General features: G+C 35.1%; 3 protein-coding genes and 1 pseudogene across 6 annotated transcripts; 3 read left to right on the forward strand and 1 right to left on the reverse strand.

The window, feature by feature from the left end:
* The first annotated feature begins 2,302 nt into the window (after positions 1–2,302).
* LOC110412625 (uncharacterized) lies at positions 2,303–4,672 on the forward strand (annotated as a pseudogene).
* A 355-nt stretch (positions 4,673–5,027) lies between these two features.
* LOC110412617 (alpha/beta-Hydrolases superfamily protein) lies at positions 5,028–10,345 on the forward strand. The gene is made up of 11 exons (XM_021423206.1): positions 5,028–5,284; positions 5,377–5,575; positions 5,920–6,002; positions 6,180–6,280; positions 6,930–7,025; positions 7,336–7,389; positions 8,014–8,162; positions 8,845–8,962; positions 9,347–9,434; positions 9,702–9,879; positions 9,971–10,345. Exons 1-10 carry the CDS (start codon positions 5,167–5,169, stop codon positions 9,863–9,865), a joined length of 1,170 nt encoding a protein of 389 aa, XP_021278881.1. The 5' UTR covers positions 5,028–5,166; the 3' UTR covers positions 9,866–9,879; positions 9,971–10,345.
* A 1,634-nt stretch (positions 10,346–11,979) lies between these two features.
* LOC110421241 (transcription factor) lies at positions 11,980–13,695 on the forward strand. The gene is made up of 4 exons (XM_021434781.1): positions 11,980–12,174; positions 12,402–12,474; positions 12,583–12,638; positions 13,329–13,695. The coding sequence occupies exons 1-4, from the start codon at positions 12,122–12,124 to the stop codon at positions 13,441–13,443; spliced, it is 297 nt and encodes a 98-aa protein (XP_021290456.1). The 5' UTR covers positions 11,980–12,121; the 3' UTR covers positions 13,444–13,695.
* Positions 13,696–14,218: 523 nt separating this feature from the next.
* ABIL2 (ABL interactor-like protein 2) lies at positions 14,219–18,665 on the reverse strand. Of its 4 annotated transcripts, none has more exons than XM_021424756.2 (10): positions 18,314–18,665; positions 17,296–17,417; positions 16,616–16,698; positions 16,352–16,502; positions 15,834–15,933; positions 15,635–15,727; positions 15,477–15,543; positions 15,273–15,370; positions 15,013–15,131; positions 14,219–14,770 (listed from the first exon to the last, which is right to left on the reverse strand). In XM_021424756.2, the coding sequence occupies exons 2-10, from the start codon at positions 17,389–17,391 to the stop codon at positions 14,600–14,602; spliced, it is 978 nt and encodes a 325-aa protein (XP_021280431.1). In that variant the 5' UTR covers positions 17,392–17,417; positions 18,314–18,665; the 3' UTR covers positions 14,219–14,599. The 4 variants fall into 4 exon arrangements, with proteins under 4 accessions (XP_021280431.1, XP_021280439.1, XP_021280457.1 ...); XM_021424764.2 differs by lacking the exon at positions 18,314–18,665 and adding an exon at positions 18,046–18,276; XM_021424782.2 differs by lacking the exon at positions 18,314–18,665 and adding an exon at positions 18,046–18,276 and having other exon boundaries at positions 17,296–17,431.
* Positions 18,666–21,720: the final 3,055 nt, after the last annotated feature.

Genomic DNA, 21,720 nt, shown 5'->3' on the forward strand with positions numbered 1-21,720 from the left:
TAATGTCACAATTTTTATTCCTTTATTTTTAATTAACATTAATTACTATTATTCTTGAAAAACAAAAGCAATTACTATTATTATTATTATTTATGTTTATTATATCTTGTTTTTTATGGAGAGAGAAAGCGAAATTAGCTAAGATGGAAGGTATGGGTTGTACTACCTTCTTTGTCTTCTCCTACTCAAGATCATTTCTTACAACTAAGACCAAGACTAAGACTTTTGATTGCAAGTAATATGTATCAACATTAAGACATTGAATTTTTCCTTTTTCCTTTCAATTTATTTGATTTATTGCTTTTCATAATAATGAATCGGCCTTGGGCATGTGCCATCATGACGAGCAGGAAAATGTAGATCTCGCTGTTGATGTGGAAAATAAATAGCCTGCCGCTAAGTGCCCAACACTGCTTTACAGATTTTCCGAAACCATGGACAAGGTCGAAACTGGGCTCAGAATCCTGGAACTGCTGCTCCCTTGCTAACAATAAGATTCCCTTGTGTTAGCATTAAATAGAGGTTAGTATGGTCCAGGGCTCCAGGGTGAGAGTCCCATGATGAAGATCATGTGAAGTTCACCAACTCGTATGACCAGCTTTTTCCATTCAAAACTAATCTGATGAGATCGAAACCTAATAGGTAGCCTAATATAATAAGAGAAAACATTGAACTCAGGATTTGTATTCAAACATTCTTATCCTTATCGATAAAGCTAATCTGGATGGTTATATATCCCTTTAATCTGGAGAGGTTATACAACTCATTTTTCTGGTAAACGAATAAGTTTAATTTAGCTCAGTATATCCTTGATAGACCTACATTACATAATGCTCATGGTTACCAATCTATTTAGTATAATTCATCTGCATATATAGTGCCAAAGGAAAAAAAAGGGACAAACGAGTGCTAAAGTGTGGAGACTGTAATTATTTGGAAAAAAATGTCCGAATGAAGACAAAATGTTGGATGACTTACAATCACTATTTTTAGGCCAAATAGCAAAACCCAGAGTTTAATCAACTTATTTTCTTGGTTTTAGCAAAGTTTTTTCTACGTGACCATTGAATATGTTTCCACTATCTGGCTTAATCACAATCACATTATTGATAAAAGTAATTAAATTATTCAATTCAGCCATTAGTGCAACGAGGTAAGATTAATTTTCATTATAATTAATGATTGAAAATTTCGAGACTTGATTTTCTTTGTAAAATGCATAGTTTGAAAGTAAATAGTCATAATAATTTCTAGAAAAAATATGTATAAATTCCACTCCTATGCCTAGTTGCCTAACATATTGTTATGATGTAAAAATACTTGATTACAAGATACTTATTGGCATCTCTAAATTTCACAGAATATTAAAATTATACTATTTATGTTTTTTTTTGTGTAATTCGGATTTAATTAATTTTATTCACAACTTTTTTATGAAAATTATCAATAAATTTGCTGAATTTTAACTAGTATAACTCATTTAAGGCTAGACGCTACTATCTTGTTGTTATGTAATAAAGTTGAGTTGTTATTTACCATTTATTTAAAGATATTATTTACCATTTTATTCTAAAAAACCCTGTTGTTTATCATTCAATTAAAGATTTGATTATAGCAATATTATTTGGTGGTTTTTGTTGTTTTCATGAAAGGTAATTTATTGGTATTTAGAAGTGATAAAAATCTTGGTAAAACTCACAATCTAATTCAAAAAGATGTTAATTACAAATAATAATAATAATAATAATAATAATAATAGTAATAATAAAGAACAAATTAGCAGCAAGTTCACGTTACAATACTTAAAGCACAGCGTACAAGCACCTCGAAGCGGTACTTCTTCTTTCGGTTTAAGTACACCGTTACGGTGATAAGCAGTGATAAGCAGGGAAGGAGGAGATAGACTCCCTGTCTCTCTGTACCTTTGGATCTCAAATGCATTTCACTTTTAATGCAAAACCCAGCAAAACCATCAATCCCTCCCTCGAACAAGGTATTTTTCTTAAAGCCATAGTTTGTCTTCGAGCCTGCTAATTGTTTTCTTCACTTTTTTTGTTAATCTTTGGGAATATAATGGAATTCCATTGGATGAACATATTTTTATCTGTTTTGGAATGTTTAGGGGAATTATTTGTGATGGGGTTTCTTTAATTTTGCATCGTTTTAGTCGGTGTATGTGTTAGAAACTTCGGGACTGGTTTTTGGGGTTTGTTTCTTCCTACTTCATGCGTTCATGATATTGAACTTGCATAGTAATTTTTGAGGTTTCAAACAGTTACACTGTTTTACATTTGGTGTGTTCATGGGGCATGTAGAGCTTGCTTCGTATTTGTCCGATATACAATCTGTTCATGGTTTTGGAGGTTTAAGATTCCCGCTTAGGTGGGATATGCCTTTTCGTTAAGGATTAGTATATGGAACTAAATTTAAGCTTCGAAATGCCTTAGTGTGCAACCGTGGATTATTCTATTGTTTCGTTGAATAATGCTTATAATATTAGATATTAATTTTGTCACTATTGAATCCATCAGAGATTGTTGAGGTGAATAGGTAATGCCAGAGGCTGAAGCAATGGGCTGCCCGGGAACATACAGCTGACCCTTGGTTTGTCAAAGAGGATGCTGGAAGGGCTTCAGAGTTTTCTGGCTGTCCATCTTCATCTTCATCAAGATTGGATGCTGATGGAACAATAGTCATGCTGCAAGTGGACCAGATCAGGCTACTCCTCTTAGCATGCCCGATAACCAAAATCTGGTGCCAACACCTGACTCTCAGTAGTGGTTGCAACTGCGACACCACATTGGGAACCATAAAGATTTTATGTGTGCACAACAAAATGTCCCGCAGATTGAGCTTGAAGTTTCGGAAGCTGGTTTTCTTAATGAAAGTCCCCAAATTAGCAAGGATCATTGTTTTGATGAAAGTTCTCATTGTATAAAAGATCGTATTCCTGAGGATCCACAGAAGGTCTATGCTGAATGTGTGAAAAGTGATCACAATGTTAGAAAGGAAGAATCCAATGCAATACTCAATAGCAATGCACAAAAAGCACCTAAGAAGCGTATGGAGGATTCCTGGTATCTAGATGATCATCTAATGGGCTTAGAACAGAATTGCTTAATCTCGAAACAGCCTAAGACACCTTTTTCTGAGTTTGAACCTCAGTTAGTGCAAGCTGAGAAGACTGAGCCATGGTGGCACATAATTGACAAAGATGAATTGGCTTCCATGGTTACTCAGAAATCAGTTGATCGTGTTGAAAATTGTGATCTTCCACAACCACTAACCAAGGATTTCAGGAAGGGGCAACTTCCTTCACAAGAGTCGTCCGGCTATTGTGAAACTCTGCCCTCATCTTTAGATTGGACAATTAAGAAAGGCTTCTCTGATCTTAGCAACCATCATTGGGGAAGGTCCATCTCAGTTAATTGTAGATCAAAACCAATGCATGTTAGGTGATATGCAACACTCATTTTCAAATTCAGATAGTTTATTAAGGTATGGTTCTATATTATTTCTTTAGAGGGCTTTTGTAGTTTTATCATCATCACTGATTCTGTATTTCTGAAATAGTTCCTATAAGGAGTCTATATATATTTCATGAAACTTTACATTTTCTTTCACTTTATGCTCTCAACACACTAGGCAATTTGTGCTGAGGTGCCCCTATGGCGCTTAAGTAGGTGTCATGATAATTTGAGTGTGCAAGAGCATATGCTGAAGTTACAAGGATCCACCATGCAAAACGATACACATCTTATGCTTGCAAAAACTGTATGAGTCAGCTATAATTTTAAGTTTGAAACTTCAGGGATGTTTATTGGTTATCTGTAACATCATCCTACAAAAGGAGCTGAAACCAATGGAATTCTAGACCTTTTCCTTTGGTATTACTGAGATATATATGTCATTCTCAGACATGAGCAAGAGAAGCAGAGAAAGCAGGACAAAAGGCATATAATGAGAAGGAGCACATCATCAGAGTCTTTTTCAGACAGGTTTCTCAACTTTTTTGCATACCAGCAGTGGCTCTAACTGCTGCAGCTCAAGAATTCTTCATTCTAGCTTTGTTACAAGAACCAACCAGTTTCTACTCTTTTTCCAGCTGGATTACATTGGGTACCATACAAAGGCATGCAGACGAAGAAGGCTGACCACAAAGTTGTTGACCAAAAGCGGAGCTCAATGAACTTTGGGGCCGGTAGATCCACCACGGCATTTTGGGTGGGACTGAGCCTTGCTGGAGCTGGATTACTCCTTGGTTGAACCATGGGGTGGTTGTATCCTTATATCACCTTCCACATTTTCTATGTGGCGCAGATTGGCATCTGCTTGACTAGAATTTGACATTCGTCTTGGAACTGGATTAGAGCAAGAGGATGTGAGTCTCAAATTGGTGGTGTTTATCAATAACTGTCATATTTGTATATATGGATTTACTCGTTTAGAGATTCTGAATTTGTGTGGAGATTGTAAATTAATGTATTCCAATTTCCACCACGATACTCACATCATACACCAATAATGTTATTGGTGAACTAACATATAGGTAAAGTATAGCATTTTAAAAAGTTCTTTAATTATATGAAAAAATTTTATTTTTTATTATACTTAATTAAGTTCATGTATTTTTATTGATTGAACTTAATAACAAAATAAAAATTTATTTGAATTTCCTTCCTTGAATTGTTTAAGAATTATTTTAGGTGCTATGTTTTTATAAAACATATTCGGAAGCTTTTTATTTATTAAAGAGTAACCAAAGAAGTAATATTAGACTAATAAATTAACCTAACAATTAGTACCTGTACGGCTGTATCGTTTTAATCAAACATAACGAATTTTTGCCCGGTTACGGAGATGGTTGGGCAACCTCAATTTTCCCATGTGCTCATCTTGGCTTATTATGACTTTGACCACTTACGCGCCCACCGACTATCCTACGTGGCAAAAAGCAGCTGTAATCCGCCACGTGTTCCAATCCAAATGCTCGAACCGGTATAAGTATGCATCGTCGTTTCTCGTCTTCTCTTTCTCTTCCTTTCTATTCTGGAACAGTGAAATCTGACCAAGTCCCGGATATATTGAAAACGAAAGAGCCAAAAATTTTATCCTCTCCATTTTCTCTCCGCGGAACATAAATTCTCAACCCACTCCACGAACACGATGCCGTTTTGCGAGGTGGTAAAAACGCAGAGCGGAGTCGACGCAGCTCTAAACAATGGGATCCGGATTTTTTATCGAACTTACGGTCACGGCACTACCAAAGTCCTCCTCATCATAGGTTGCTATATATTTTTTCCATTCAATTTTTTTTTTTTTGATATTTTGATGATATTTGTTTGAGTTGCTGATATTTGGCGGATGATTGGTCAGGATTGGCGGCGACACACGACTCATGGGGCCCACAAATTAAGGGGCTGACCGGAACTGATAGGCCCAACGGCGATGAAACGATGGCGGTTGATCGGGAACCCGGCGAGGGTCACAATGAGGTTGGTGGAATCGAGGTTTGTGCCTTTGATAATCGTGGCATGGGTCGGAGCTCCGTCCCCACCAAAAAATCCGACTATACGTGAGTCTTTTTGTTCCTTTTAACTTTTTCTGTTTTGACTCTCAAAATTCCCCCATTCCTGTTTTTTTGTTAATTAATGCAATTTAATACTAGTAGTGTAGTACTTTTTTTTGGCCTGTTTTTGTGGGTAAACTGTAGTTGTTATTTGTTGAAGTTTACAATGAAAATTTATTGTTGATTTTACTAAAAGCTATATTAAAGTATGGGATTTTATAATTTGCTAGGCTGGAAGTGACTTAAAAGGTACTAATTCAAGTTACGATCCTTTTAGGTTTTAGCTGTGGTTTGATCCAGGAAAAGTGATTTTTTTTTATTATTTTTAATCTTCTGGTTGTCGAGTGCAGGACAAGAATTATGGCAAAAGATGCAATTGCCTTATTGGATCATCTGGGCTGGAAGAAAGCCCATGTTTTTGGGCATTCAATGGGTGAGTGAGAGTGAATCCACTGGACTTTTCATTGCAAGAATGCATTAGGTCCAGAAGAATTCATTAACCTTCTTCTGATATTGATTCTTTGTGTTAATTACAATTGTTCTTTATTTAAGAAAAATTTGTAATTATCTTCTAAAAATAACCTGGTTTGAATTTCTTATATGAAAACAGGAGCTATGATTGCTTGTAGGATGGCGGCCATGGTGCCTGATAGAATTCTCTCTTCGGCATTACTTAATGTAACGGGTGGAGGCTTTGAATGTTTTCCAAAGGTATTTTTAGTGTTTAAGAGCCGTGGCTTGTCTTCAATTTCCTTTTAAATTGTAGAACACTGATGCTAGTCCCATCAAACAAATAGTAGGCAATTGGCTTCTTTTTCTTCCTGTCTTCATTTTATCATAAACTTGATCGAATGTGTTTATACGAGTATCCATTATCAGCATAGTTAGTAAACTGTAATGAAACCTGTAGAGATTATGACACATTTTGGAATCATTTGCAAAAGTGTAGAATACAAGGAGGATCACTTTTAGTTTTGGAAAGCTAAAATAAAAAACAAAAAAAAATTGTTTGTAGTTGAAGGTGATTATAATCTGCTAAGCACTTGCTCTCCCTCTCCAGTAGAGGGATAAATCAGTCTGAATAAAGAAGACTCCTTGATCTGTCAGGTTTCACCAGATATCACTTCTCACATTATATCTCTGTTGCTGTGAAAGAAGCCTAACAGCGACACGAAGTTAATTCCTGTCCATCGGCCAACCTTTTGACTTAGTTCTATCTGTAATGAGTTACGGTTTATGAAGTTCTCATCTTGATATAAAGTTAATAAGTTGTCCTCGGCAGAAAAGCAGATGCATTGTCATACGTTTGGAAGTTGTATAAGCAGGAAATGGCAATTTGACTGGTTTTACTCTCCTGCAGTTTGACCGCAAAACGCTATCCATTGCAATTCGTTTTATAAAGGCCAAGACTCCTGAACAAAGAGCAGCAGTTGACTTAGATACGCACTACTCGAAGGTAATGGTCTTTTATGTTAATGGGGTTCTTTATTAAAAATTTCACTTTCTTGTAAATCTGAGTATTAGGATGATTCTACTGGGTAATGACAGTGAGGCTTTGTATAGCATATGTTTAATACCTCTCAGAATTAGTGATCTGCTATCCCAATTTAAGATTTTCTGAGTCAAACAAGGTCAAATTTAAAATTCAGTTGAGCAATTATCAAGAATAAATGTTAGTTCTTTTTCCAAAAACAAATTAGTTAACGTAACTTTTCTTTTAATACACAAAGGCAACTCATATAGTCTCATTTTACATCTGATTGCAGGAATATCTTGAAGAATATGTCGGATCTAACACTAGAAGAGCAACTTTGTATCAAGTAAGAAATGCTAAAGTTGAAAGTTGATACTGGCCATTGAGTGACAATCATATTAATCAATTAGACCTGATAAATTTTACTCCTTGTTCATTGGAAACTAGTAATCTTCGTTTGAGTGGATGGTCTGACTTTCTTGCGATGAATACATGATACTACAGTATACCAATTAGATATACAATGAATTAGAGCGAAGCAATTTTTTTTTTTTTTGGTGATTAATCTGTATGCTGCAACTAGCTGTCCCAGCTGAGTTTGATTGAATACTCAATGAAATATACTCTATTTCATCTAAAATATTAAAGTTGCAGGATTTTTTTTTATTGGATATGTTCTATACCCCTCGTTGGCTTTATCTCAAGGATGATACCATACCAAACTGATTATCTTTCAGAAGTATCCCAGTAGGCAGGCTTTTTAATATCATCCCCCGCGTGAAATCATTGTCATATATTTACATAGTCTGCTATCTGTTTAGATTATTGCTTAACAGAGGCACTGATGTGAGGTTTTTCAGCTCCCAGGAAGACAATCCTATTAACTTGTTTGTAACAATAATATTGTTATATAAACCCTAGATCAACTTTGTGAGATGCTAACATCAAGATGTTTGCTTGTTCTTGGCAGGAGTATGTAAAAGGCATAACAGCAACTGGCATGCAATCTAACTGTGGTTTTGATGGTCAAATCAATGCATGCTGGACACATAAAATGACACGATCAGAAATTGAATTAATCCGTTCATGTGGATTTCTTGTATCAGTCATTCACGGCAGGTACTACATCTTCATAACCCTGAAAATAGTTAATCATACATATATATTTGAACTCTCTTAGGATATATCAGTCTATTTATTAACTGAATATAATAATTTCTGAAGAGTTGAGTTTTAAAATTTCAGTTATGCTTGACATATGACAAGAATGATTTTTTCTTTTTTCCCACTGGATTAGTTTGTGGTGAGAGAAAGAAACTAGAGCCATCATCTCGATAACCTTAAAATCCTCTATACATATAGCACATTATTTGTGGTGTATTTTAGTTCATATTTACTGCTCCTAGGTCATATAGAAATCAAGTGTGGGAAATCGTCTTAAAATTTGAATCTCAATGTGCTTTCAAGAGTGTGTGAAGGTTGGTCGGCAATGAATGCCAGTGCAACATTAAAGATAAAAGTGGACACATGAATTAATACAAGAATTTTGAAATAAAAGTGAACTTTATGAAAGCTCTCTCTTAACAGTTCCAAATTGAATTTTGAAGTAAGATTCAAGGTGTAAGCTGATTTAGTATTTGTTGTATATTTGTATTAAAATATCTAGTTGCTGTAGTTTGATAGTGATTATGATATGTTCTGTGTTGTACACATACCGCAATATAGTGTCTTCTATCTATCATCATACTTATCTCTTCAGAAATGTATGATAGTCATCTAAGTTAACATTCTCAATGTGTAGGCAAGATGTCATTGCTCAAATAAGCCATGCGAGGAGGCTTGCAGAGAAGCTACAACCTGTTGCTAGAATGGTAGAGCTTCATGGGGGGCATCTAGTAAGTCATGAGAGGACAGAAGAGGTAATTCTCTTCATCTAAGTGAAGCCAGCCACTTGATTGCAGGCATCATGAATGTTCACCTTGAGAATCTTTCTATGGTGGAAGCGCACTAAAAAGCCACTTTTAAAAGAAGTTGAAAATATCTTTAACACTGAATTTGAGTGGGAAAGAGTAACAAAAAGTTCGTGTTGAGCTTGTAGAGTTGTGTACAGAAAGTAATATTCTGGCATGTGCTAATGATTTACTTAATGGATGAGAGTTGAATATTAACTTGAAAATATTGACCGACTTCCGTCATTACTAAAAATATATCTCAATGATTAATGAGAAAATTTTAACGGTTTTATTTATGGTATTTGCCTGTGAAAAGAACCTTTATAGACTGAATTACTCATAAATTTTCAGGTTAATAAAGCTCTTCTTGACTTGATAAAGGCATCAGAAATGAAGATGAACCCGCATGATTGGAACAACTTCCCCAAGGAAACTTCCGGTATGCATTCTTCTTAAAAATCAAGATTTTTTCTCCTGCATTATCAGATCAGTATAATGACCTTCATGCAGTAAATCATTACTATTCCTCTATCTATTAACTAAATGCCTGGATATAAGAATGGCTCTGGGTATTTACTAAGATGACAATGACAGAAATCTTGTGGGGATAATTACAGATAAAATAGATTATCCTATCTGATCTGACAGATAAACCTTGTCTTTAATGTCTAATGTTTGCTCTCTTTGCCTGGGTGTCTGGTAACAGAAGCTTCAAGCAGAACATTTGTGGGGGGAGAAACCAACATAATCTTAGGAAAGATCCACTTTTACCTATTATATATATTCAGTCTATTTATGATGGCAATAAAGTATGGAAGAAGTGCTCTGCAAAGGCTAAAACCAGCTAGAGTTGGAGCCTCACTAACATAATCTCCTTTTGAACGGTAAATTCTGAATTTATCTTTCCTTCTGTTCAAAAGCAGGTTTATTGTCAGACAAAACGGGGACTCAATTACTCGTATCTTGTTTTTGCAGGTTTCATAAATTTGTCACCATTATGGCGCGACCCCCTTTGATTAGGCTGTTAGCTTATTTGTATATTATTGCTCAAACCTTGAACGATAAAACCTCGAAAATGAAGAGATCAATATAGCCAAAATTGAGGCAGATCACTCCGTGGAAGAGAAGGCTAGGTTGGTGGAGGATGCTCTTCCCTGTCCTCCCCGTGATACTATATATATACTAGCGAAAGATAAAGCTAGAAGTTACTTTTGCACCAAGCAGCAAAAGTATATAAATATGACCATAAAAGGAAAAAAATTTGTTTCCAATAACAATTGACATTGTATTTGAACACAGAAAATTAATGAGTGTCTCTTGCAGGCAAGTATGCATGCTTCCATTGATAAACTTATCTGTTTCTCTTGAAGTAGTGTTTTATAATGCTAAATAACTGGAAAGGAAAAACGGATTGTTGGGTACTGCTAACACAGGTTTCTACGCTTATTGTGATCTATAACTTGATTCAAACCAGCTAAATCTTAGTCCAATAAACCATTTACAATAGCTACGAACCCTTTCATGCATGGATGATAGATCCATTTTTTCTTCGTGGCCTTTGGGTACTTAATAAGATTCGCATCACCCTTTACCTTAATGGACCAGCGGATAGCTTGTGCTCATTAGCGTAATGAAGGAAAGGGGTCACATTCAAACCGACAAAAACATGCCAATTGCCATGCAACAGGAAATACTGGTTTACTATTTCCCGAGAGGAACAGTTTTAAGACGACAATACTGAAGAAACAACAAGATCATACTTGAAATACATAAGAGGGAAAGAGAACGTGCCTGGAAGTATGTTTGAGGTCGCTAAAATACTGATGCCAGCCGAGCTTTCCTGCTTCAAAACCCAACATGGGGGAGGAGAGGCCGAGAGGGAGAGAGAAATAGAGACTTATTCTAGTATTATGCCAAAAAATATACCATATACCCCTGGAATATCCTAATATGCTCGAGAGAGCTTGGCGTCTTGGCCCGTCTACTTTAAGTTTCTAGGTCGGGCTTGGAGTGTTGGTCTACGTAAAAATTAAGTAAATTATTTTTATTTTTTAAGTTTTAATTAAAATTATATAAAAATTTATTAATTTTTTAAATTGACGTTTTGTTTACAAAAATTTTTTTGTTAGATACGTAAGTTCAGTCTTTAATCTACGATTAATATTTTCGTTAATTTGTTAACGTAATAAAAGTAAAAAAGATAATTTTATTATTGGTTAATTTTTATAATTATTATTATGTATTTTTATTTTTTTTATTAATTAAAAAAAAACTCTTATCTGGGTGCACTGTTTGGTACTCTTCCTTCTTTTTTTAAATATATAATAATAATTTTTTAAATTAATAAAAAAATATTTTAATCTTTTCATAATTTTTTATTTAAAGTGTTTGTATTTTTGATGCGGAGTGTTCATTTCGAAAAATAATAGATTTTCATGTAATTTTGATTAAAATTTTAAAAAATAATAATATTTTACTGTAATAATTAAGGTAAAATATACAAATCTTTTAAATTTTTAATCATAATTTCATATACGTCTATTAATTTTTTTTTAATTTTCATTTTAAAAAAATATTTTTATTTTACATATAAATCTAACCATTAATTAACTCTGTTAATTTGAGGATGTGACAGTAATAAAAGAATAATTTTATTTTTTATTAATATTTAAAATTTACAAAACTATAATTTTTTAAAAGAAAAATGTATCTTGCTAGTAGTCGACTAGCAAAAAAGGTCATTAGTTGGTCGATTTGAGAGAAAAAAAAGAGTGAAAAGTGAAAAAAAATATTTTAGATATTTCATGTTTAAATGATAATACTGTTTATATATATAAAATTAAGAATTCAATTTAAAAATTAATAGATTCGTATAAAATTATAGGTAAAAGTTGATCCTATGCATTTTACTCTAAAAATTTATTTACAAAGAAGTGGGCTACCTCTTGGGCATAAAATCTAATTTTGGGGCTGAAGATCAACAAACGGGCTTTCATTGATCTGGATCAACTGCCCGCTTTATTCCTTCCTTTGCGTAAGCCATAAACCCTATTGATTCTGCTGCTGAGTGCAGATTTCTCTTGCGCGCAACGCAGTACTTCCAGTTGGGAAGAGTGAAGACCACACATGGCTGCTGTCTCTGACCTGTCAGATACCCCAAACCAATGGGAATTCAGCTGGTAATTTTTTCTCTTTCTTTCTTTTGCTTCTTTGAAACTTCCATGGGCATCCTTGGTTACTTAAAGTTTCTTGGTTCTGTTTGTTGTGTCTGGTTTCTTTGTTAAATTTTTTAGTTTTAGCTTTGCCTCCTTGTTTTACGGGTTTTCAGTGAACTGGGTTTTGTTTGATAGCATGGGAGACATTCGTAATATCTCTGCAAATGCATTTTTTTCCCTCTTATCTGCAGTGATTTGGAGGTAGATTTTGAGTCTGAAGAGAATGCTTCCATAGTCTATGCTGCATTGGCTGTTGATAAGGAGGTAATGTTTCACCTTTCAACTATACTGAATCATTTTTTGTTCTATTGGCATAACTATTATAGAAGTTGTTGTCAGCAGATTCTAATTTGATTCCATTTCCTAATGCAGTTGCAACCAGACAAAGTGAAGAGGCAAATGTCAATCTCTGATGGGAAGCTTTCAGTGTAACCACTAGTTGGAACCACCTTCTTTAGTTTGAACAATTACTTTGAAACTCCTCTGTTATAGGAATTGCATGATTGGTATCTTTTTTAATGATTTCACACAGGCTTAGTTTGGCCTTAGGTTCCATGTTTTTCCATTATGTTTGAAAAATTATTTATTTTTTTCCCTTTTTTCACCCTGTTTTTTCCTCAGTCTTATAATCCATAAACAGAACTACCAGAGTTTCACAACAATTCTAAAATTCAAGATCATGACTATTTGGTGCAGTGGTACCTTAACATTGAGTTGTAGGCATTAGAGTGGGTGTGTGAAGAGATGGGAAAGCTTATCACTTTTTGCATAATCCAACAAATGGGATCCAAAATGAGGGGGAGAAGAAACTTCAGTGCCTAAAACTGTTTTCAGATGGCAGTTAGTCAAGCAATCATGTAGTGACGTCTAAAATATATTCTGCTCTTTCCTCCCCAAAAACCAATACCAAAATTATTGATCCTAGGTTTTAATTGGACATCTTAATGGGATGATTTTGGCAATTCAGCAGGAAAAACTGATTCAACCCATTATCTAGCCGAGCTAAGTTGATCATCTTCTCTGTTTGCTGATCATTTCATCCATTTTCAGAAATAACTCACAGTTCAATGCTTTATTACTTTTAATGCCTTTTCCTTACCCCGCTTTGTAATGATCAGGCACTTTGAAGCAGTCGAAGCAAGGTTTCTCCGAGCATCATTTTCTGCTTTTGTCGATGTACTCACACTTGCCGCAAAAACAATTGAAGAACTTGGTCCAGGAATGGAATTGTGATGTATGATTGTTGTGATTTTTCCATAAATGATGTGGATTTTTAGCAACAATTGTGCATTAATGTATTTTTATTGTTCCCTTCTTTTTTTGTACTTCATCTTTGGAGATATAGATGACATTTTAACTTGAATGTAACCTTAGCCTTTACCACACGACATTATCATTCTATGTTCTTGCTATGTATGTTGATCAGCTTAAAGAATACTTGTTTTGTTTATTTGAAAAGAACTTGAATCTTACCCTTTTCTTTGATGAACCATGCATCAATCACTAAGCTAAATGTTTGACTGCAGCTTAAAGAATACTTTATATATGAAACTTTGATAAGGCTATGCCCAATGCTTCTCTTCCCCACCTCTTTCTTTTGTGTTACTAGAAATGGGAATGAAGAGAACTTATTTCGGTATGTCCAACTTTGATTCACTTGGATGAAAGTAGCTACTTTTTATTCCGATTACTCAATTTGATCTTCCAACTGAATGACAGATGGAAAACCCATCAGAGTTTCATAACTTTTTTGGCTAGTTAAAGAAGATGGGAGAGAAGATGCCCTGTTTCTCAAATGTTGACAGCAGCGTTTCTCAAATGTTGACAGCAGCTCCTACTACTTTTTGGAGGTAGTGGTTGACTGGCAGTTGTGGTAAAAAATGGTAAGCTGGTAACCTGGGACAGGACGAACTTAAAGTCTGGTGGTGATGCTAACTTTACCTGTGAGCTATTTTAAACTAGGCTAAAACAAAGGACACACTGAAAATTTTGATGGAAGTTCAATCTGTAAATGGGAAAAATTGATTCAACCTTTCATACAACTTCAAAAAGGTTGCGATCAGTGTCGCATACAATGTCAACAATGATAATACATCATTGCAGGCCAACTGTGGAATACTAGAGAAAAAGTATACATAGCTGGTGGGCTGCAAAATCATAGTGGTAATGATAATACACAATGGCAATTATCTTACAACATGGAATATTTTGGTAAAGAGCAAAGAAAAGTAGCAAAGCAGAAAAGGTTACAGACAAAGGAAACTGGAAAAAGAAAAAAAGTGGAGCAAGTCCAGAGTCTTTCCTCACTACCTTGACCCCCTTTTTTGTATGCCTCTATCACTAGCCATTTTGTTGGCCCCTCTATCAGCCGCCTTGTGGTTCTCTTTACTCAGTATTCATCCAAGTAAGTGTATAGCATCTCATCTTTCTTTGATTTGCGACGACTAAGCAATGCTTTGAGGAGTCTTTTACTTTTACTGGGATACTGTTCAATCTCTTTGGGGTTGTCTTTCTCAGATTGAAGACGCATTGAAGCTGATTTCCGAGGTTCTGATGGGTACTGTCAATGAAAAGCAAATTAAAGTTAGAAAAAGAACAAAGAGAAGAATGAATTATAACTCATAAGCATCGTTAACACAGTATGAATTAGTCTTTGACATTAACATACTTTTAAAGATGTGTAGCAGTGTTTCATTGACAGACTAGTTGGTATTCTTCGAGTTAACCATAGACATATTTTAGTTAATGGTTATACAGTTTCCTCAAACTACAATGCATATGAATTAACTAATGTATGCTCACCCGCCGCCTTGCACCAGCTGAATTTGGAGTAGTCGGCCTGCTCTTATTTGGGGTTGTAGGCCTACTAACAGATCCAGAACGTAAAAGTGGAAATCTATGTGGCGATACTGTTCGCTTCTCTGATAGTAAGTGCAAAAATCATCAGTTAGTATATACATGCATTCATAACTGAAAAAGGTCTTAAAGTAACAAGATGAAAAAGGAAAAGAAGCATAGAATTGCATTTAGAGAATATAATAAAGTCAAATATGAATCCCAACCTAGTTCTTTCTTGGGCATGGTGGCAGTAAAGGAAAAGGTTGCAGATCGCTGTGGAGGGCCCGGAGGCCGTGGAGAAGGTGATGGAGAACGCCCTTTTCTGCAACAACCATTACCAGAATAATTGATATCATTGCTCCTAATTACACAGTCAAGTAACTATGGTTACTAATGCAGTGCAAACGAAATATAAAGTTAACATTTACCTGACTGAAGATGTCGGGGTTTCCCCAACCGAAGATGTTGGGGTTTCCCTAATCGTAGCTCGAACAGCTTAGAGGAGTCATTACAAGTAGGGTCAAGTTACATTAGAATCTCGTCCAACATATAAGGAATTATACAAAAGGAAAGACAGAGCAACTACCATTCCTAAGCTGATGCCAGTCATCTTCATCATCTAGGCTGCATCCTAGGTATTTGGACTTTGTACGATTTGCACCATGCATGGTCTCCCCAACTGAAAATTAATTAAAGACTTGTAAACATCCAAATATCCTTATCTCTGTAATTGTTAAAAAATAGGAAAAACATGATGAGTAAAAGGAATAGAGATGGGTAATTGCCTGGCAAGATGTACCGTTTATGGTACTTTGGTGTATTAATCACCAGTGACTGTTGGGAAATTCCTTCATGATCAATATACTCTTGGCATGTCCTTAGTCTCTATAATAGCACATTAAAGTACAGAAAATTTCAGTACTTTGTAAACCATCAAATGTTAAAGCATAGGAACAGCGGGTGTTTGACTAGAATGAAATCATCCATACATAATTCTCCATGCTTTTAATTATAAAAAATTATAAGTAAAATATGAAAGAGGTCCTGTTTCTGGGATCTTTCTTTATATATCAGATATTCGAGCAAACTCAGACAGCAACCAGCAAGAAAGAATTATACTGACCATATAAAATTTCTTTTTTCATGATTCCAATCTTGTCAAAAATTGTAACATTTAATATAAAAAAGATCTGTGTATCATTTCCTTTTTTATATCTACATAAAGCATCCACAACAGAAACCGACAAATATACAGGTAGTCTCATAGTTATCTCACTAAGTACTGAAAATAATCCGACCTTACCTGTTCAATACAGGAAACCCGGAGCTCTGTTCCACAAACCTCATCAACCTTTTCATCCAAAAGATCATTAACCTTGTATGTCACAGAACCCAAATGGTCTACTGTGTTTACAAGAGCTTTGATGGCATAATCTTTCAATGTTTCTACCACTCTGCATATGCATGAGGATTGTTCTTCTTAAACAACAATAGGAGAAAAAGAAAGTAAATAAACTCCAATACCAACAATTGGAGGCAAGAACAATGAGAAATCATAGTAACTCACATCTGCTTTTGGTCATCATTGGTGTAAGACAGCTCAAAATACTCAGCTGCTGAGTAGAGCTGTGTTCTCAGATTTTTCAAATCCTGGAATAAAGAAACTGTGTCAGAAAACCAGTGTCGAAAGACAACTGCACTAGAAATTAAGCCAAGATGTAAGAAAACTATGATAATTAAATGCATTATGTAGCAGGATAAAGAGGCAAAAGGGTGCACATTCACACTTGACTTGCATCAATGGGGACTTAACAACCTTGAGAAACATCCATCACTTAACGTATTTAGACCAAATTCACCCAAATTAGGCATTGATTTTGCTTCAGTTAGTAAAGTAAGTCCTATCCACAATTCAGCATGTAGTACAGAAGAGGAGCAAGAAGAGGGATTTGGTTCCAAATCCTGCAACTTTGTCTTTTTCACCAGAAAATTTCAAACCTGATTAGGTTTATTCCTAGGATAAATAAAGCTTAAATGCTAGTAATTAGCCTACTAGAAAAGGTGCTGAGCCTTCAAAATGATAAAGCATACATTCCAAAAGTGCTAAATTTTGACCAGGATATAGAAGAAAAGAAAAAAAAAAGGATTTTAAGCTTTAAGGGAGATCCTAAATCCTCAGAACCACTTAGAGTCTATCTTGCAAACCCAAGGGCTAAACTGATAGAGAAAATACAAGCACTGTGGTACCTTGAGACTATCAGCGAACAACAAACTCTGGTGCATGGAAACCTCATCATAATTGGATGCTTCCCGAGACATGGGCATTGCAGCAGCTGTAGCCATTAAACCCGTACCGAGTATGCGTTAATCTGCAACAATCAAACTAACCAAATTATGTTTCAAGACCTTTCAAAAAAAAAAATGTTTCAAGCAAAGGGGAAAAAGGAAGAGCAAGAAAAGTAGCCCATCTAACATATGACAAACCAAACTATGAATCACATATATTATATCCCTAAGCATTTTAAACTGAAGACCCTTAAAAGAATCAATGGCAACAGATGCTTGTCTTTGCGTCAGGAAGAGAGAGAGAGAGAGAGAGAGTCAAAATGAAAAACTCATTTGAATCTCGAGAATTTTAAAATAAGAACCACAAAGAATCATTAACAATATGACAACAGCCAGCATGAAACTTGTAGACAGACTGAAACACTTCAAACTAAGTTACAAAAGGCAATTATTCCAACCCAACATTACCAAAGCTCTAACCAAGTTTAAGCAATATAAAAACAAATAATAAAAGCCAGACAGCACGTTACCAGTTGCTGCACTTCTGCCACTACCCAGAAAGCAAAAACAAATCGACAGATAATCAACTAAAATACTGGAATTAGATACAGTTCCTACTACTGGAAAAAAGCTCATTTTGTCTGAATCTTCAGCAATACTCTAACTGTAATTAGCATTTGTAAAAACCCAAAAGCTGGAAATTTTCCGTACCCTCTCTTTATTTGCTGAGACAACGAAAGAACAGAAAAGGAAATTCTTATGTGAATCAGTGTATGTTGAGCTAGTTCTTAGAAGGTGAAGAGGTCATTTCAGTTCAACTAAGCCGAATAGCTCTATATCAGGCTCAGCTGGGCAAAAAAGGCTTTCGCCTTATTGTGTTGCCTTCTCCCTTTCTTGTCAATTTCATGTTTTTAAATGTTGAGAAACATGAAGCTACCAAAATAGAAACTGGGTAATGAGTAAAATTGAAGAGACTAACCTCCTCTGATACAAGCTTGTCCTTTTCTTTCCACTTGTTGGGCAGCTGAACTTATAAGCCGAGACTCACCTCCCATGTAACCTTTAAAATCACCAGAAGTTAAACAAAGCCTAATGGGACATAAACAGGCCTAAATGATGGACGGGGACTGATACAGTTCGGTGTAAAAATTTTTGACAACGTTAGAAAACGACAACATCAATAGGCGTCTGCAGCTTGGGAGCTGCATAAAAGGCAAGAACTTGCAGTAGTCCAAAAGGAAAGGAGAGAGAAAGAGCGGGGATATTGTTGTTTCAAGAACACAACCGAAAAGCGACAGGCACCAAGGTTAGCACGTCTTGTGTATTTGATTTTGAAGAGCAAAAGCCAGCTCCTTTTGAAAGCAAAACCCGGAATAGTGCAACCCCAGTTTCTCATTATTTTCCATTCCAGTGGGACCAACTTTCTCTGCAGTAGTAGTGTATTGTTTTCTTTTTATCTGGTCTGATGGTCCCATTCTGAACCATAATTACATGACCCAACAACAAGGTCTCATCACTTCTTTAATCAAAAATCTTAATCCTCTTTTCATGGGGAGGGCTTTTGTATTTTGTTATGCTTGGACTTTTGGAGAACTTTGGCAGATCCAGCTTAACCGTTGGATTAGGAAACTTGTGCATTTGTTTTCTACAGGTCCCTATCTGACATAAATAATTACTGACCAAATTCCTCCGTTAAGTCCCTGTTTTGACATTTTTTTAATGCTCAGGTTTGTCCACTAATGTTTGATTTGAAGGGTGCTTCCATTTACATAAACCAAAGTGAAAGGAAAAGTTTGCAGCTTCCATGGGAGCAGGTGTTATATATGTTCTCAAATCTCGGAAATCACTAAAGTAAAAGAATTATATATAATGATTATCCATGATTTGATGCTTTAACTTTTTGAATTCAACTGTGATTTTAAGAAATATGTTTGGACTTTTTTAGTTGAAAAATTCTTTGGTGCATATCAAATACCTAAGATCGTTGACTTCCCATTATAGCAGAAGTGCTGCTGCACTCCTATATGATGGTTTGTATCTGTTTCCCCATTGGTTGGGTGACCCCATATCTCTCTTTTCCCCACCTGTTGCGGGGGGACTGATGGTTTAATTTCCACAGCCGTGATTGAACATATCAACCATTCCCATTTTAAAGTAAACAAACTGCTGTTGCAAGGCTACTAAGTCCTAACCCCAAGCACGTTTTGGTGGACTGGCCACCATGGGGGGGCAAGGTGGGCACTAATTGCATCTCCCAGTAGGGCACAAACCATGTCCTTAGAAGGCACGCGAGGATGGTACTCTGCTGCTTTCTTCAATCAATCCCGAAACAGATTCCATGCTTGAACCTTAGCCTATTGTAAACTCCAGCGAGTAATGATTCCCTTCCCTCTTGTTCTACATCCTACAAGTATAAATGCAAAGGAACAAACCTCTAAGAACCTCTGAATATAGTTTTAGCAGTACGAATTCATATGACAAACGCTTCTTTTACGTACATGCCATTCTCTGCTTAATAGCAGCGAGGAATGAGGATTAAGAGTTGTACCTTGAAATTAAGAGACATTTATTTATCCGTTTGTCTGAGTGAGAATGTTATGTCCAATAAAGAAATACTATATATAATAAGATAAAATAAATGAAAGACGTGGACTCAGAGACACTTAATGGTTTGGTCGTGCATATGTGAACGACCGAGCTCCCCAAGACATTGCCAATACTTACTTCTCTGTCTTCACCCACCTGCACTTTATATAGGCAGATTAGATTGGGTAGGAAAAAAGTGAAAAAGAAGTGATATTTTTCATACCAAAATATATGCATATCATAATATGAACATGTAGTGGAGCCTCCTTTGATTATGTTTATTATTATATAAAGAATTTTCTTTCCCTGGACGTGGAATTGGACTTTCTACTTTTGAATTCGTGATTGGTGATGGTGGTATTAGTTTAATCCAGTTTGCATTCTGTGGAGTAATCCATGCCGTGATTGGTGGGAACTTGGGATAGGTCCCACTAAGGCCTGGAATGATTGATCCTTTTCTTTTCTTTTGTGCATCGTTGCTTCTCCTTTCCTTTGTTACGTTCTTTGTGGAAGCAAATGTTCGGTTGGTGTACATATTCATTGGGCTGCACAAGAATCCAGTGGGGCTCGGACCCAATTTTCTTGGGCTCCTTCGTTGCTAGTGGTCGGAGTCCGGTGAATTTCAAATATAAGGCTTTGCAAGATAAACCCCAATTTCATCAGGGCCTTACCGATATTTGGCCCATAGCAATGGAAGACAAAGATTTAAATTGCAAAATGCACCCCAAAAAAATGGAAAGGTAAGCGAAGAGTAACATAGTAATATACCCCTAAAAATATTAAAGCATAATACTCAAATAAGTTTTTAAATTATTTAAAATATTTAAATAAATTTTTATTTTTGTAATATATTTAATTAAATTTTTTATATTTTTATTTTGGATTAAATAAGTCCTTAAGATTAATAATTAACTAATTAACATTAGTAAAAATGACACTTCTCATTTTATATTTATATGGTATGGATGTAGATAGTGAAAACTGTTATATTATCATATCAAATTAACATGTCATATCATCATCACTTATAACATATCAACATGTTATATCATCATCAATTATGATATATGTCAACATCTATAAAATAATAAATGACATTTGCACTAAATTAATAATTAATCTTAAGAGTTTATTTGATATAAAAATAAAAACTTATTTGATTCAAAATAAAAATATAAAAACTTGATTAAACGTAATAAAAGTATAAGGGTTTATTCGATTTTTTTCAAATATATATTACATCAAATATTAAATTGATAATATCCGGTTTAAGAGTTATAAGCAATTATTAACCCCATGGAAACAGCCAAACCCGAATCAGTATCTCAATAACGTTGACTTTTAAAAATTATAAAATGATGAAGATAAAGATGATGGGGTGTAAACTCATTAAATTAGTAACTATCTCACTTATGCCCATTTTTAATTGAATTTAATCACCTCAACCTCGTTAATCGTTCTATAACCTCCTCTCATTTAATTCTTCTTTTCACTCCCTTTCCTTAGGAAAAAACCCCCAAAAAAAAAAATCCTTCAGAAACATTTTCTAAATTAAAGAAAAACACCTTTCATGCAAGAGTTGTTCATTTCTTATTTCTCTAGGGCATACTTCCTTTCATATAGGACCTACACATAGATTCCAAGTTTGCAGGGTTTGTTAAGCATGACTGCAAACACAAAGATAAAAAAAAGGTTCTGGCTTGAACTCGGCAGGTGTAAAATCAAATAGATATAATCTTTGGAAAAGGACAATAAATGAAGATAAATGATGACAGGTTATGGCTTGAAATTTCAAGGTGT

This window comes from Theobroma umbraticum, unplaced genomic scaffold (genome assembly GCF_002168275.2).
Source record: "Theobroma umbraticum cultivar Fairchild unplaced genomic scaffold, ASM216827v3 scaffold_30.0, whole genome shotgun sequence".
Classification (NCBI taxonomy): Eukaryota; Viridiplantae; Streptophyta; class Magnoliopsida; order Malvales; family Malvaceae; genus Theobroma; species Theobroma umbraticum.